We start from the raw sequence: 18,177 nt of genomic DNA, 5'->3' as shown, positions 1-18,177 counted from the left end.
ACTAACCTAGTAGATTTTGTGTACTTTAGCCCTGCGGGCAGATGGCAGGAGGACTGGAATGCAGAATATAGAATAGCAGATTTACATTAAATCTCTGGAAAACCTTCCTCATTTAAAAGAGCAGTAGGACAATGGAAAGGATTGCCTAGGGAGGTCATGGAGGCACCTTCACAGGAAGTTTTTCAAAGGAGGCTGGACAGCCATCTGTCTTAAATGGTATAGATACAACGAATTATGAATCTTGACAGGTGATTAGACTAGATGACCCTTGTAGGCCTTCTAACCCAGGAGTGGGCAATCATTTTGATGGGGGGGCCACTCCAAGATTTTGATAAGTGCTCAAGGGTCACACTTTTCTGTGGAGGAGGTTGGGTGCAAAAGAGGGCTTAGATTAGATGACTAGAGTGAAGGAGAGCGTATGGGGTCTGATAAGGAATTTTGACCTGGGACAGAGGATTGGGATGCAGAGTCTGGGATGGGATATGAGTGTAGAAGAGGATTCTGGCCTGGGGGAAGCATGTAGAGGGGAGAACAGGTTCGGGGGGAGGGAGGGGAGAGTTATGACCTGGGAGAGGGAGTGTGCAGAGGATTTGGGCCGTGACCTGGGGCAGGACGGGTGGTGACCTCGGACAGGGAATTGGAGTGCAGGAAGAGGTGGGGTGCCATGTGCAGGCACTGGTTGGGAGACTCTCACCTAGATGACTCCTGGCCAGAATCTCAGTGGAACTCTCAAACAGGCTCCTGCCCTGCCACAGCCTCAGTCTCAAAGCGGCTGGCTGCTCCATGTGGCTCTCTGCACTGTGCAGTGGGATTGGGAGGTGTCTGCGTGCTGAGAGATTGTGCTGGAGGTAGGGGCAGTGTGCAATGCTTCTTACCTCCTGCCCCATGTGCCAGGCAGACAGCCACATGGAACAGCCAACTGCTTTCCGTGGCATGGGACTACTCCATGCCTGAGGGTCCTAGTGGGGCAGGCTGGATTGAAAGGCTTGCCAGGCTGGATTCAACCCACGGCCATATCTTCATTGTCCCATTCTAACTCCATGGTTCTATGATTTTATGATTTCAAAGCTTATTATGTTTAGTCATTTCCTAATTTTTGGTACCTGGTTACCATTCCAAAGGACTACATGTCCAAAGAATTGTGTGACCAGAAAGGAGATTCTTGACTGGCACACTGAGGTTCTTCTCATTTATGACTTCTCTATTAGTTAATACCCACACTTCATTAATCAGATTCAATACAGCATCCACAGAACAGACCTGAGCAGAGAACTCCAGCATCTTCACTGTGCCCACAGTTATGCTGACCCCATCCTCCAGAGGAGCAGTCCTTAAGATGGGATTCACTTCCAGAGCAGCTCACATCATCCAGCCAAATCTTCCCAGATCCCTGCCCATAATGAGCCGAGCCAGGTGCACTGATGGCTTGTCCACATCCCAGTTCTTTGCAAACAACACTGGCATCAGATAAACCCCAGGAATCATCACAGACTGTCCCCCAGGAGTCACTGTGATAAATCTGCACTCTCCCAGAGCAACGATGTGTCCCATTCACCAGCTTAATCAGTTTGCTTCCTGTAAGGAAGAGTTCCAGATATTAATGTCATATTCCTATGAACTTTGGATAACTTAAATTAATTCAAGTTAGTGTGGCCTGAAATTATTGACTCTATGATGCAAAAAGAATTAGCTGAAGAAATCTTGGAGCCATTGGCAATAATATTTTCAAACACATGGAAAAGAGGAAAGGTCCTGGAAAACTGGAGAAGGGTTAACATAGTATCCATGTTTAAAAAAGGGGGGTGGAGGAGGAAGAGCTAGGGACTTACAGGCCAGTCTGCCTGACCTCAATACCTGGAAAGCTACTGGAGCAATTTATGAAATATCGTATAATGTCTTCCATGTGTGAATACTTGGATGATGAATCACGAGCACCAAGCATAGTTTTACAAAGCATAGTGTCACACAGTAGCAGGTTTGATGGATAGGGAGAATATGGTGGGCATAATATAGCTGGACTATACCACTGTTTTTGACACACTCCCACATGACTGATAAGTAAACAGGGGAAATATGGACTTGGAGGAACTATCATTAAGTAGCTCTATAATTGGTTAATCAACCTCAAACAAAGAGTGACTCTCAAGGGAATGGTGTCAAATGAGAGGCAGGTCTCAATCAGGGTTATACATAGATATGTTCTGGGTCCAGAGTTATTTCACAGTTTTATTAATGACACACATGTAGGAACAGAGCTTACTGCTCAAATTTGCAGATCACTCAAAGCTGGGAGATGTCACCCGACTTGAAGGGAAGGAGTACTAGCTGGGCAGCCATCTAAGAGTAAGCACTGTGGGTATGTCTACACTAGCCCCCTAGTTCGAACTAGGGAGGCTAATGTAGGCATTCGAAGTTGCAAATGAAGCCCAGGATATTTAAATCCTGGGCTTCATTTGCAACTTCGAATGCCTACATTAGCCTCCCTAGTTCGAACTAGGGGGCTAGTGTAGACATACCCTATCTCCCCACCCAAGAGCCTCCAGCCACCGAGGTAACCGACTGAGCAGACCTGAAAGACTCTGCTCTGCCTCACCCATTTGCGACTGCCCCACATGAAGGAATCTAGGACAGTAGCAAGGCATGGCCCAAGATCCAAGAGGAATTCCACAGGAAACAAGTTACACAGCTAACTAGACTAGTGCCTATGCCCAGAACTGAACAGGTGGGTAGGAAGTAGCCCAGGGCCATGGATTCTGACTCCCTGTCGCTCCTTTTTCCTCCCAGACTCTGGGCTTCACTGGTTTTAGTTTCTGTTTGCACGGTCAGTGTAACAGTGTTTTCTCTTCCAGAGCAGCAAAAAGGTTTGTTTTCTCACACTGACTTCTACTTCTTCTGTTGCTAGAGGCAGCACAGGTAGCCCATCCTCATTGCCACTTTGTTATATTGTTTGGAGTTACCGAGTTTAGAAAGAAATTGCTTGAAACACAGAGAGTTGCAGCAGTTGCAAGTTTTCAATTTATTCCACAACACAGAACTAGCTAGAATCAGCCAAAATTGGTTGGCCTTACCCCTTATGACCTAACTCAGTTACTATAACAACAAGATCTATCACTATGACAACCTACTATGCAACAATGTGCAACACACCGGGAAGCATATGACCAAAGGGTTATCATCACTGGACACAGAGAGAAGAACCCATCAGCACACCACACTGGTAACTTCTGACCTCACAGATTATCTAGGGAGGTTATGGAAACTCCTTCACTGTAATTTTTCAAAGGATGCTGGATAGCTGTCTATATTGGATAGTTTAAACACAACAAATCCTACACCTTGGCAGGATAGATCAAATGACCCCCGAAGTCCTTTTTAACTGGATGATTCTATGATTCCAAATCTCATAATTGTTAACCAATTTCCTGTTTCATAGAGTCAGAATCATTATTTATGAACACTTGGGTGTGACAGTGTTAGAAAGGCAGGTTACAATTCCAAAAGACTATATGTCAAAAGAATTGAGGGACCAGCAAGAAGATTCTCCAGTGGCGTACTCAGGTTCTTTTCATTTCATGCCTTTTCTGTTAATTAACAGCCACCTTTTATATTAACCCATTATTAATTAGAATCAATACAGCATTCACAGAACAGACCTGAGCAGAGAACGCCAGCATCTTCTCCATGCCCACAGTTATGCTGACCCCATCCTCTGGAGGAACAGTTCTGAAGTTTGGATTCACTTCCGGAGCAGCTCACATCATCCAGCCAGATCTGCCCATATCCCTGCCCATAATAAGCGGAGCCAGGCGCATCAATGGCTTGTCCACATCCCAGTTCTTTGCAAACAACACCAGCATCTGATAGATCCCAGGAATCATCACAGACTGTCCCCCAGGAGCCATTGTGATGAATTTCAATTCTCCCAGAACAACGATCTGCACCATTCATCAGTCTGATCTGTTTGCTTCCTGTAGGAAAAAAATTGAGACAGTAATGTCATATTCCAATAATCTCACTCATTTAAATACATTCAAGTCGATGGGGCCCAAAGTTGTTGCCCTGAAGTGCAAAAGGAATTAGCTGAAAAAAAATGGAGCCACTGGAGATAACATTTTCAAACACAGACATAACAGGAGAGGTTGTAAACATAATACCCACATTTTAAAAGGAGAAAAACAAAGAGCTAGGGAACTACAGGTAAGTCTGGCTGTCTTGGATATCTGAGAAGCTTCTAGAGCAATTTATAAAATAACGTATAATGTCTTGAGTGGTTCAGACACATCTTGGTAGGAGAATAGATTAAATGACCCCAATGATCCCTTCCAACCCTATGGCTTTATGATTCTACAACTTGGAATCACATATTTTTTAATCAATTTCCTGATTTATGGGCTCAACCTCATGATTTCTGTACTCTTGTGTTGGCAGCCTTGCAAACACTAGTTATATTTCCACAGTAATATATGTAAAAAAAATCCCCCAAGCAACCCCATATTACATGCAAGGAGATTCTCCAGTGGCATCCTCAGATACCTCTTGTTCTATGGTCTCTCAAATTGTTAACACCCACCTCTTCTATTAACCCATTATTATCAGATTCAATACAGCATTCACAGAACAGACCTGAGCAGAGAACTCCAGCATCTTCACCGTGTCCGCAGTTATGCTGACCCCATCCTCTAGAAGAGCAGTTCTTAAGATGGGGTTCACTTCCAGAGCAGCTCACATCATCCAGCCAGATCTGTCCAGACCCCTGCCCATAATGAGCTGAGCCAGGTGCACTGATGGCTTGTCCACATCCCAGTTCTTTGCAAACAATATTGCCATCAGGTATTTCCCATGAATCATCACAGACTGTCCCCCAGGATCCATTGTGATTAATTTCCACTCTCCCAGAGCAACGATCTCTCCCATTCACCAGTCTGATCTGTTTGCTTCCTGTAGGAAAATGTCCAGCTATTAGTACCTTAATTCTGTCTATGACCTTCTGACTCATATGGATAAAGACAGTGGGCCCCAAAACTACTGACACTAAGAGGCAAAAGGAATTATATGCATAAATCTTGGCACCACAGGCAATAAGATTTCCAAACACTTGGATGACAGGAGACACCCTGGAAAACTGGAAAAGAGATAACATACTGCCGACTTCTAAAAAGGAGAAAAAGGAGGAGGTAGGGAACTGCAAACCAGTCTCTGCCAAACCACAATACCTGGAAAGCTACTAATGTATAATGTCTTCCATGTGTGAATACTTGGATGATGAATCACTAGCACTCAGCATAGATTTACAAAGAGCATATCATGCCAAAATAGAATCATAGAACCATAGAGCTGGAAGAGACCTCAGAAGGTCATCAAGTCCAGCCCCCTGCTCTAGGCAGGACCAATCCCAACTAAATCAACCCGGCCAGGGCTTTGTCAAGCCGAGACTTAAACACCTCCAGGAATGGAGACTCCACTACTTCTCTAGGTAACCCAGTCCAGTGCTTCACTACCCTCCTAGTGAAATAGTTTTTCCTAATATCCAACCTGGACCTCTCCCACCACAACTTGAGACCATTGCTCCTTGTTCTGCCATCTGTCACTACTGAGAACAGCCTCTCTCCATCCTCTTTGGAACCTCGCTTCAGGAAGTTGAAGGCTGCTATCAAATCCCCCCTCACTCTTTGCTTCTGCAGACTAAACAGACCCAACTCCCTCAGCCTCTCCTCATACGTCATATGCTCCAGCCCCCTAATCATTTTGGTTGCCCTCTGCTGGACCCTCTGCAATGCGTCCACATCCTTTTTGTAGTGAGGGGCCCAGAACTGGACACAATACTCCAGATGTGGCCTCACTAAAGCCGAATAAAGGGGAATAACGACATCTCTGGATCTGCTGGCAATGCTCCTCTTAATGCAACCTAAATATGTCATTAGCCTTCTTGGCTACAAGGGAACACTGTTGACTCATATCCAGCTTCTCATCCACTGTAACCCCCAGGTCCTTTTCTGCAGAACTACTACTTAACTGGTTGGTCCCCAGCTTGTAACTGTGCTTGGGATTCTTCCGTCCCAAGAGCAAGACTCTGCACTTGTCCTTGTTGAAACTCATCAGATTTCTTGTGGCCCAATCCTCCTCAGCAGGGATGCTGGACGAAATGCGCTACCGTCCCTGGCATGCGCTCAGCTCTCGGGGTATTGCTCGGTGTGTCCGACTGTTGTGGATGGCCTCCCTAGTTGGGGCTGTTACTGGGGCTGAAGCAGCTGCTGCCAGAGTCGCTGCTCCTGGGGTGGCTGTGGCTGATGCTTCAGCAGCAGTGGTGGCTGCTGCAGCTGCTGAAGGGGAGGCTCAGGAGCTCCAGCCTGAACTCCTTCTCCCCTGGTGGTCCACCCCAACTGAGCTGCTCTGCTGCCTCATATGCTGCTCCAGCACTTGGAGCATGCCCAGTCTGGAAAAAAGGGCGGGACTTCCTCCACCCACAGAGTCTTAGCCCCATCCCCTTCAGTGTGGGGTACACTCTCCCCTTCACAGGCTGTTTTTATTGCCTCAGATGAAAGGCAAACAGTCAATGGATTCAAACTACAGCATAGCAGACTTAAATTAACTCTGAGGATACATTTTCTAATTGAAAGATGAGTTCATCAATGGAACAGAAAGGGTCATGGAAGCTCCTCAACAGGAACTTTCAAGAGAAGGCTGGATTGCTGTCTGTCCTGTATGGTTTAGACACACCAAACCCTGCATGTTTACTGGAGGATAAATTAAATGTCCCCTATACTCCCTTCTAACTTATGGTTCTATGACTTGGAATCCCATGATTTTTTTATCAATTTCCTCATTAATGGGGCTTGACTCATGACTCTTGAGCACTTGGGATGGCAGAATTGCAAAGGCTGTTTACCATTCCACAGAAATAAATGTCAAAAGAATCATGTGACCAAGGGGATTCTTCATTGGCATATTCTGATTCTTCTCATTGTATAGCTTCTTAGTTATGGTGAGTATGTTTCCCTATCCTGAACATGGGACCATCTGCTAAAATTACTTGTATTCAAGCAAGTTAAACAGCAATCAAATAGAACTATGAAGTACAAACCTTAAAATTAATATCAAGTTGAGTAAACCGCTGTTTAAAGAAATACTGTGTAGTTGGAGTCTTTTTATTTACCTTCTTATCTTTAAGACTTTAAGGTTCACATGGCAAGGAGAGTCACTCACGCCACTCGTACATGGAGAAAGGTGACTTACATGTGTTTCCATTCATATCTCTCATGTGGGGATAGGTGAACAACTGACTGAACCCTCTCTGCCCTGTGCTCTCCACTCTCCTGTCTGATTGTACCCATGGGACGGGCCTACCTCTCCTGGTACCTGACGCTGCATCTTCCCAAGGCAATACGGGGAGATGCACATGGGAGGCACTTTTCTATCAAGGTTCACACCAGAATGCTGAAGGCAACAGCTTTCTGCACTGTGGGGGATGCAAGATACATGAGATACTTCTAGCCACAGAGGATGGGGGTGGGAAGAGATGCCTGGTCCTTGTTTTTGCAGAGCTGATCTTTTTTCCTCACCTCCTCTGTGGCTAGAAGCAGCTTGCCCCTTCCTGCCAGCACAGAGTTGAAAGGTAGCTAACACTTCCAGGTTACTACTGGCCACTAACATAACTCAGCTGCTTCCAGTCACCTGCTGCAGTGCAGGCAGGAAGAGGTTTAACCCTAAGGTTGCAAAGGACCAGCAGGGACCAGGGAGCCTCACTGCAGGGTCTTCAGCAAACTTGGTCAGAGAGGTAGTTCATTGGAGGCAGTGGCTAGTGGATGAAGCAGCCTGTACTCATAGGGGACGGACCCAGGGCTGGCTGTGGGAGTGTTTAAAGAGGACGCGAAGCAGTGTCCCTCTAATTTTATCCACCTGTGAATGGAATTAATTTTCTTATGCGCACCAGTGTGGAGGTGTTGTGTGACAAAATTTGTGTGGTGGGGGGTACTGCCCAGGGGTTCTGAGTGTGGGAGGGAGCTCAGGCTGGAGGCAGAGGGTTGGGGCACAGGACTGTGAGGTTTCGAGATGGGGCTCTATGGTGGGGCTGGTGTTGAAGGGCTCAGGGCTGGGACAGAGGGTCGGGGTCTAAGAACTGTGGGTGAACGTGCAAGTCTGGATTGTGGCTGGACATGATGGATTTGCAGTACAGAAGGGGGCTTCAGGTTTGTGGAAGGGCTTAGGTGTGGGAGTTAGGGTGCAGGAGGGGGTACAGGCTCTGGGCTGGGTGTGTGCATTTTGGGGTGCAGGAGGATGCTCAGGGATGGGGAGGGGTTCCAGGTGGGACAGAGGGTTGTGCCTCAGGCTTACCTGAGAGACTCCCTGATGAGATCGTGGCAACTCAGTGCTGGAGCTGCATGGCCATGGCAGCTCCACTCTGGGGCCAGTTGGGAGGGGCTGCTTTACATTGACCATGGCAGCTTGGTGCTGGGCCCAATAAGGAGGGGGCTCCTCCCCTCTGGCCCCAGCAGTTTCAGGGCTCAGGGAGAGAGATTTCTCCCTGCTATAGCCCTGAGCCCCTGTCTGGGGGAAGGGGCTGCAGTGGAATAGGTCTGAATAGGCTGGAAATCGCTCTCTGTGTTCCTCCAGTGCCACTGTGCCAGCTGTGTGCAGGGGTTTGGCACATGCAGTGCTCTGGATCCTCTTGGCCCATGCCCCAGACCAGAGGGCTTTCCCAAGGCACTGACCCAGCCAGAGGCAGTGGGGGAAGGAAGAAAGAGCCAGGCTGAGCTGAGCACTCTGGCCAGAGGCTTGTTCTGCACACAGTTCTGGGAGTAGGATGCACCATGCTGGAAGGAATATAGAGGACCACCAGGACTGGGGCTGCTGAAGCGTCTTGGCAGAGAGATACTAGGGAGAAAAGAGGTACGTAGAGAGCTGATGCATGAGCAGCAGAGGTGACACTTTACCAGCCACTTCCTGCACCTGCCCATGTACACCAGAATCCACATCTCATAGCACTCAGCCAGTGCCAGCCAGAAATGGGGCGTGAGAGCAAAGCCCTTCTAACCAAGAGCTAACGTGTCGAGGGCTTCTACTTTTGAACAAGCAGGTGGAGCAACCAGCTTTACATGCCACATCTTCGACCTGCCACCTTCCTTGCATATCCACCTTCTTGGCCAGCTACAGGAACCCCCTACTCACCAACAATGGGCAGGTGACTGGTGAACAAGGATCTGACCACCGGAAGGACCTGAAAGTTCGATGGGGTGGATGACAGAAAATACAGGAAAATTTTCCCGTTTTTAAAGAAAAAGTTGGGATACCTGCAAAAGGGCTTAAATATAGGGTTGCTCTTTTAAAAACAGGATATCTGGTCACCTTTCTCGTATATTAATACATTATTAAAAATATTCTACATAGCATTCAGAGAACAGACCTGAACAGAGAACTCCAGCATCTTCACCATGCCAACAGTTATGCTGACCCCATCCTCCAGAGGAGCAGTTCTGAAGTTTGGATTCACTTCCAGAGCAGCTCACATCATCCAACCAGATCTGCCCTGATCCCTGCCCATAATAAGCAGAGCCAGGTGCATCGATGGCTTGTCCACATCCCAGTTCTTTGCAAACAACACTGGCATCTGATAGATCCCAGGAATCATCACAGACTGTCCCCCAGGAGTCACTGTGACGAATCTCCACACGCCCGGAACAACGATCTGGCCCTTTCATCAGTCTGAGCTGTGTGCTTTCTGTGGAAAAATTCCAGATATTAATATCATATTTCTGATTATCTCCTTAAAATGTGAATGCAAGTCAGCAGGGCCCATTGCTAATGACATTAGGATGCAAAAGGAATTAGTTAAGGAAATCTTGGAGCCATTGGAAATAATATTTTCAAACAGATGGATAAGAGGAGCGGTCCTGGAAGACAGGAGATAGGTTACATTGTACCTGCCTTTAAAAGATAAAAAGAAGGAGACCAGTCTGTCTGTCATCAATACCTGAGAAGCTACTAGAGCATTTTATAAAATAACTAGAATATTTGCCTGACATTGCTTGGGTTCTTAACTCAATTAATTTTTGTTTTTCTTAATTTAAATCATTGCTGTGAGATGGGCCTCGGGAGTCACTGCCCCAAGGGAAAGAGGACTACCTCAGCCCTCTCTCACACAGCAGCTCGGGCCAGGTGAGACGTGCCTGTCCATGGCTGTTGTAGCTCCAGCAGGCACAAATGGGGGACGAGGCATATATCCTCTGTCGAGGCAGGTCCAGATTCTTCTGCCCCCTGCATTGTGCATGTTCCCCTCGCTCCCTGATGAAGGGAAACACCCAGAAATGTTCCTATATGAATTGGGGTGGGGAGAGTGGGAGGAGCTTGAGTAATAAGAACATAAGAACGGCCATACTGGGTCAGACCAAAGGTCTGTCTAGCCCAGTATCCTGTCTGCCAACAGTGGCCAGTGCTAGGTGAACCAGAGGGAGAGAACAGAATAGGTAATCAGCACAGGATTCCTCTCCTGTCATCCATTTCCAGCCTCTGACAAACAGAGGCTGGGGCACCATTCCTTACCCATCCTGGCTAATAGCCATTTATGTACCTAACCTCCATGAATTTATCTAGCTCTTTTTTGAACCCTGTTAAAGTCCTGTTTCACAACATCCTTTGGCAAGGAGTTCCACAGGTTCACTGTGCACTGCACAAACGAAAACTTCCTTTTGTTTGTTTTAAACCTGCTACCTATTAATTTCATTTGGTGACCTCTAGTTCTTATGTTATGGGACCAAGTAAATAACTTTTCCTTATTCACTTTTTCCACACCAGTCATGATTATATAGACCTCTATTATATCCCCTTTAGTCTCCTCTTTTCTAAGCTGAAAAGTCCAAGTCTTTTAAAACTCTTTTCCTATGAGACCTGCTCCAAACTCCTAATAATTTTTGTTGCCCTTTTCTGAACCTTTTTCAATATCAATATATCTTTTTTGAGATGAGGCGACCACGTCTGTATTTAGTATTCAAGATGTGGGCATACCATCGTTTTATATAGATGCTATAAGATATTCTCTCTCTTATTTTCTGTCCCTTTTTATATAATTCCTAACATCCTGTTTGCTTTTTTGACTGCTATTGCACACTGAGTAAATGTTTTCTGAGAACTATCCACAATTACTCCAAGGTCTCTCTTGAGTAGTTATAACTAAATTAGTCCCCAACATATTATATGTATAGCTGTGATTATTTTTTCCAATGTGCATTACTGTCCCTCCCTAAAGGAGGCCTGATGGGTGGGACTGCTTGGGGTTGGGGCAGTCCCAGATGGGGAGATGGGTGTGCTCCCCAGCCTGGTCCTTTTACCTGCCTGGTTATTCTGTCTTTTATGATAAGCAATCCCATTCCACTCAGATCCCATTTTCCTGGCATAACCAAACATTAGAACATAACATAAGAACCTAAGAATGGCTGTACTGGGTCAGACCATAGGTCCATATAACCCAGTAGCCTGTCTACCGACAGTGGCCAGCACCAGGAGCCTCAGAGGGGATGGACCAAAGACAACGATCAAGCAATTTGTCTCGTGCCAACTGTCTCCCGCCTCTGACAAACAGAGGCCAGGGACACCATTCCTACCCCCTGGCTAATAGCCTTTTCTGGACCTAACCTCCATGCATTTATCTAGCTTCTCTTTAAACTCTTTTATAGTTCTAGTCTTCACAGCCTCCTCTGGCAAGTAGTTCCACAGGCTGACTATGATCTGTGTGAAGAACTTTTGCTTATTAGTTTTAAACCTGCTACCCATTAATTTTATTTGATGTCCTCTAGTCCTTATATTATGGGAACTAATGAATAACTTTTCTTTATTCACCCTCTCCACACCACTCATGATTTTATATACCTCTATTATATCCCCCCTCAGTCTCCTCTTTCCCAACTGAAAAGTCCCAGTTGCTTTAGCCTCTCCTCATATGGGACCAGTTCCAAACCTCTGATCATTTTAGTTGCCCTTTTCGGAGCCCTTTCCAAGGCCAAAATATCTTTTTTTGAGGTGAGGAGACCACATCTGTACACAGTACTCAAGATGCGGGCATACCATGGTTTTATACAGGGGCAATAAGATATTCTGTGTCTTATTTTCTATCCCTTTCCTAATAATTCCTAACATTCTATTTGCCTTTTTGACCGCCGCAGCACACTGGGTGGACGTTTTCAGAGAACTATCCACGATAACTCCAAGATCTCTTTCCTGATTTCTTGTAGCCAAATTAGCCCCCATCATATTATATGTATAGTTGGCATTATTTTTTCCAATGTGCATCACTTTACACTTATCCACATTAAACTTAATTTGCCATTTTGTTGCGCAACCACTCAGTTTGGTAAGATCTTTTTGAAGTTCTTCACAGTCTACTTCTGTCTTGACTATCTTAAACAGTTTAGTATCATCCGCAAACTTTACTACCTCACTGCTTGCCGCTTTCTCTAGATCATTTATGAATAAGCTGAATAGTACTGGTCCTAGGACTGATCCTTGAGGGACACTACTAGTTACCCCTTTCCATTCTGAAAATTTACCATTTATTCCTACCCTTTGTTTCCTGTCTTCTAACCAGTTCTCAATCCATGAAAGGACCTTCCCACTTATCCCATGACAATGTAATTTACACAAGAGCCTTTGGTGAAGACTCTGTCAAAGGCTTTCTGAAAATCTAAGTATACTATATCTACTGGATCCCCCTTGTCCAAATGTTTGTTACCCCCTTCAAAGAACTCTAATAGATTAGTAAGACATGATTTCCCTTTACAGAAACCTGTTGACTTTTGCCCAACAAATTATGTTCTTCTACGTGCCTAACAATTTTATTCTTAACTATTGTTTCGACTAATTTGCCCAGAACCGACGTAAGACTTACCGGTCTGTAGTTGCCCAGATTGCCTCTAGAGCACTTTTTAAATATTGGTGTCACGTTAGCGATCTTCTAGTCAGTAGGGATGGAAGCCAATTTAAGGGATAGGTTACAAACCACAGTTAACAATTCTGCAATTTCCCATTTGAGTTCTTTTAGAACCCTTGGATGAATGCCATCCGGTCATGGTGATTTGTTGACGTTAAGTTTTTCTATTTGTTCCAAACCTTATCTTGCTTTTAATTATGATAAGTGGAAACTGCATACTGAATTTGCTGGACCTGCTCTTACCATTTAAGAGGATATTTTTTAAGTTTTTCCATTTAAGAGGAGTTCTTGAGCAAACAGAGAAACTCTCTGAAATGTATTAGTAGATGTATAATGTCTTCTATTTGTAAATCACTATCAATTTACAAAGAGCATATTATGCCAAACTAGCTTGATTTCCTTTTTCACAGGGTAACAGATCTAGTAGCAGAACACTGAACTGGTAAAAGAGCAATTCTAGAGGTAATGAAATCATTTAACAGGCCTGGGTATATACTGTCAGTTTCTGAATTTACTGAAATAATCTGAAGGATGTTAGTTTAAAATTTGTTTTAAAAATATTTCACTAGTGTGTTGCTGAAGATTATAAAATCACCTCTCTAAAAATCATAACACCCCCTTCCCCGGCTGCCTTCGGATACAGAGGCACCATTTTAATAGTACTGCATAGGGCCCCATAAATCCTGAGGACATACTGCGGCTACAGGTGAGCTTTGGTTTGTATGCGCAGATGCTCGTAAATTGAATGTCTGTCACTCGGCGAATCCCTGTAGTATCTTCTAAGCTTACGGTTCTATGATCCTGCGATTTCAAATGTCATCATTTTTAACCAATTTCTTGATTTATAGGGTCTGACTCATTATTTCTGAACTCTTGGGTTTGGCAGGGTTGCAAAGGCTGGTTACCATTCCACAGGAATATAAGTCAAAAGAATTGTGTGACGAGCAAGGAGAGTCTCCACTGGCATGTGCAGGTTCTTCCCATTTTATGGCTTCTCTATTAGTTAACACCCCCCTCTTATGTTAACCCATTATTAATCAGAATCAATACAGCATTCACAGAACAGACCTGAGCATAGAACGCCAGCGTCTTCTCCATGCCCACAGTTATGCTGACCCCATCCTCTGGAGGAACAGTTCTGAAGTTTGGATTCACTTCCAGAGCAGCTCACATCATCCAGCCAGATCTGCCCTGATCCCTGCCCATAATAAGCGGAGCCAGGTGCATCGATGGCTTGTCCACATCCCAGTTCTTTGCAAACAACACCAGCATCTGATAAATCCCAGGAATCATCACAGACTGTCCCCCAGGAATTATTGTGATGTATCTCCACTCTCCCAGAGCAACGATCTGCCCCATTCACCAGTCTGATCTGTTTGCTTCCTGTAGGAAAAAATTCCAGATATTAATGTCATATTTCTATGATCTGTGGATAAATTTAAATAAGTTTAAGTCAATGGGATGTTAGGATGAAAAAGGAATTAGCTGAAGAAATCTTGGAGCCACTAGCAATAATATTTTTCAAACACATACATGGCAGAAGAGGTCCTGGAAGACTGGAGAAGGGTTAACATAGTAACCATGTTTAAAAAGAAGAAAAAGGAAGAGCTAGGGAACTACAGACCAGTTCACCGGACCTCAATACCTGGGAAGCTACTAGAGTAATTTATAAAATATTGTAGAATGTCTTCCATTTGTGACCACCTGGTGTCTGAATAACTAGTATTCAACATAGATTTATGAAGATCATCTCATGCCAAATAGCTTGATTTCCTTCTTTCATGGGATGGCAGGTTTGATGGATAGGAGGAATATGGTGGACATAATATAACTTTGCTATACCACTGTTCTTGTGTTACCTACCAGCTCTGTGTTGTTGGAGAGGCAGGGTGTGATGCTCATGGAGGACACCCGTCCCCAGGCCTCTGTTTGAACCAAAACCAAAACAATGAAAAAGGCAGGGAAAGACAGACCTAAACCCCTCTAGACACGCGTGATAGAATAAAGGAAACACCCCAGTCTCATCTGCATTGAAAATAGAACAGACAGACAACTACATTGGCATACAGAATGGAGAACAGCACTTCCACTGAACTGTGGGATTCCGAAAGCAGAAGAGCACTGCCTGGTGGGAAATCTCTGCTCCAGATGTTAATGAACCCTGGTGGGGGATGCCGCCTACCCACTGCAGCCGTGGCTGATGAAGCCCTGGCGGGAGGGATTGAGGTGCCCCGTGTAGGCCTTCAATGCCAGGCTGAGCAGGGCCCGCATCGTGGTGGAGGGGGCCTTCGGGCGACTGAAAGCCCGCTTTCGATGCCTCCTCACCCGCCTGGACCTGGCCGAGCACAACATCCCTCCCGTGGTGGTGGCATGTTGTGTGCTCCACAATTTATGTGAGAGAAAGGGGGAGGCTTTCCTGCCAGCCTGGATGGCGGAGGCTGACCGCATGGCTGGACACTACGGTCAGCCCTGCACCGCCGCCATCCGGGAAGCCCAGCGGGGGGCCGTCCGGATCCGGGAAGCCCTGCGGGAGAGCTTCCAGGTGGAGGAGGAGGACTGACCTCTCCCTTGCATGCCCCACTGGGGCCTTCTTCCACCCTACCCCCCTTCCCCTTTCCCCTCCCTACCTACTGTCAAATAAAGACACCTGTTTTTCAACCAAAAACGTCTGTTTATTTCACATAACTGGGGTGGGGGGAGGGAGGAATGAGGGTGGGAGAGGGGAGGGGGAAACCTGGGACGAGGGAGCTGGAAGGGGAGGGAAGGGAGGAAGGGAAAGGAAAGCTCAGGGGTGGGAGTCCGGCTGCCTCTCCCGTCTCGCCACACTGCGGGTCCGGGGGCGTCGGTGGGAAATGGTTGTGGAGGGTGGGGCAGGAGGGACGGGGGGTGTGGAGGAAGCAGGAGCGGGAGCAGGAGGGGGAGCTGGGGAAGCAGGGGGGACAGGGGGGCAGCAGGGGGATTAGCAGGGAAAGCAGGAGCAGGAGGAATTGGGAAGCGGTCGAGCAGGCTCTGGAGGTGGCCTCACAGGGCACGGCCCTGCTCCTCCAGGGCCTCCAAACTCCTCCGGCGCAGCCTCAGGTCCTCCTGGACCCAGTGGTCCTGGGTGCGGAGCTGGTGATCCATGAACCGGAGGTGCTGCCTCTGGTAGTCCTCCTCATTCCTGACTCTCCTGCTTGCCCGGGCATGGGCAGCTGCTGCAGGCGGTGTGGTGCGCTCTGCATGCCCAGGTGCTGCGGCTGTGGTGCAACAAGACCAGCGGTCAATTACCCCAGGGGCCCAGGTGTGTGAAACCCAGCTCCCCTCTGCAAGGCCAGGGCCCCTGCAGGATCTCCAGCTGCTGCTCCGTGGTGGGCAAGGCCCAGGCGCACGGTTCCGGGGCTCCCTCTTGCCCCAGCCCCCTGTACACATAAGGGGAGCACGATGGTACTCACAGGTGGATGCCTCCCCGGCCTCGGACGACACAGGTGAGCGGCTCTGTGGGGTGCCTCGGGGGTCCCGGGTCCTGGGCAGGCTGCCGGCAGGCTCCTGGCTCTCGGAGCCCTCCTCCTCCGTCTCCTGGAGCAGACCCTCTGCCCCTGGGTCTATCACGTCCTGGGAGGCAGGGATGGCATGAGCCCCCAGGAGGCGGTCCAGGGCGTGGAAGTGGGGACAGGCCTCCGAGTCGGCCCCTGGCAGGCAGGCCCGGGAGTAGGACTGCCGCAGGTCTTTGATCTTGCAGCGCACCTGCTCCCGGCTGCGCTGGTGGCCCCTGGCGGCCAAGCTGGCCACCATGCGGCCGTAGACAGCCGCGTTCCTGTGGCTAGTGTGGAGATCGTGGACATTGGAGGCTTCCCCCCAAACCTCGATGAGGTCCACGATCTCCGCACTTGACCAGGCGGGCGCCCGCCTCTTGCGTCCCCGGGCAGGCTCCTGGGAGCCGCCAGGCTGGTCCTGGGGAGCAGTGGAGGGCTGGGTGTCCTCAAGTGGCTGGCTCATGGGTGTCAGGTGCAGGGTGTGCTGGCACGGATGCTGGCAGCCTTGCAACTGGCACAAACTGTGTAGCCAGCCCGTGGCCCTTTAAGGGCTCCGGGGCCGGGAGGGGGGCAATAGAGTTTCCCTGGTGTTGGCCAGAGTGGCCACCAGGGAAACCTGGGGAGGGCTAGCCTCCCACTAGTTCGAATTAAGGGTTTACACAGCCCTTAATTCGAACTAGCTAGTTCGAACTAGGCTTAATCCTCGTAAAATGAGGTTTACCTAGTTCGAACTAAGCGCTCCGTTAGTTCGAATTAAGTTCGAACTAACGGAGCGCTAGTGTAGCGCCTATGAAAGTTAGTTCGAACTAACGTATGTTAGTTCGAACTAACTTTGTAGTGTAGACATACCCTGATATAGAGGCAGTAGTGTGGGGTGCCAGGCGGGACCAGGTCCACGAGGGGAGCGGGTTTAAAAACAGCTCCTCACACAGACCAGCTGCCTGCTGCCCTGCACTGCTGCCTCTCATACAAAGGCAGCAATAGAGAGGGGAATGTGTGTAGTCATTAGGATTAGCCAATAAGACCCATGGACAGAGGCTGTTGCCAAGGACCAGCTTCTGTCCGCAGCAGGCCCAATCTCATTGCAGACAGAAGCTGCTCCATGGAATGTCAGCTCATCCTCTGTCCGCAGGAAGCTCAGCCCCCCTGAAGACAGGAGCTGCTGCCCAAAGCAGCCTCTGTCTGTTGTGGGCCCAGGCTCGCAGTGGACAGAGGCTGCTTTGAGGCAACTTCCCCCCTGCACTCCCCCTCCTGTGCTGCTGCCTCAGATAGGAGGCTGCAAATGGGGTGCAGATGGGTCTGTGGGCACTGATACTCACAGGGAGCTGACTTGAAAGCTGGAGCCCCACGCAAATTGACTTCAGCCTACCCCTTTCACCGTCCCCACCACTGCCTTTTTATCAGAGATAGAGGTGTGGAGGTGGAAGGGAGGGGCAGGCAGATCTGGTGCTTGTGAGGAGCCTGCTTAAAGCAAGCTCCTCAGAGGCACTGAATCCTGCTCCCCCTTGCTCTCTCTGATAAAGAAGCAGCAAGGGGGAGGGAAGTGCATGTAGTTGATAAGATTAATTGATAAGCCTAGGTTTATTGGTTAATCATTTACTTGACTATACACTAACATCCCTAGAGTAAAAAAAATGGAAAAACTATGTAGCACTTTAAAGACTAACAAGGTGGTTTAATAGGTGAAGAGCTTTCATAGGCCAGACCCACTTCCTCAGATCATATTCTGGAAGAGAATTGGCATGACCA

At 47.7% G+C, this 18,177-nt stretch overlaps 1 protein-coding gene across 1 annotated transcript in view; it reads right to left on the bottom strand.

Moving 5' to 3' along the window:
* Positions 1-18,177, bottom strand: part of LOC102455180 (scavenger receptor cysteine-rich domain-containing protein DMBT1-like) — a 93,199-nt gene that overhangs the window by 6,066 nt on the left and 68,956 nt on the right. The window contains exons 21-25 of the mRNA XM_075903235.2: positions 13,985-14,299; positions 9,401-9,715; positions 4,624-4,938; positions 3,654-3,968; positions 1,261-1,575 (exon numbers count right to left, since the gene is read on the bottom strand). Coding sequence (XP_075759350.2) covers positions 1,261-1,575; positions 3,654-3,968; positions 4,624-4,938; positions 9,401-9,715; positions 13,985-14,299 — 1,575 coding nt within the window. The remainder of the gene's footprint in view (positions 1-1,260; positions 1,576-3,653; positions 3,969-4,623; positions 4,939-9,400; positions 9,716-13,984; positions 14,300-18,177) is intronic.

The sequence above is a fragment of the Pelodiscus sinensis genome, chromosome 1, assembly GCF_052426305.1.
Source record: "Pelodiscus sinensis isolate ZL-2025 chromosome 1, ASM5242630v1, whole genome shotgun sequence".
Lineage (NCBI taxonomy): Eukaryota > Metazoa > Chordata > Testudines > Trionychidae > Pelodiscus > Pelodiscus sinensis.
This window is presented reverse-complemented; position numbering and strand designations above follow the sequence as displayed.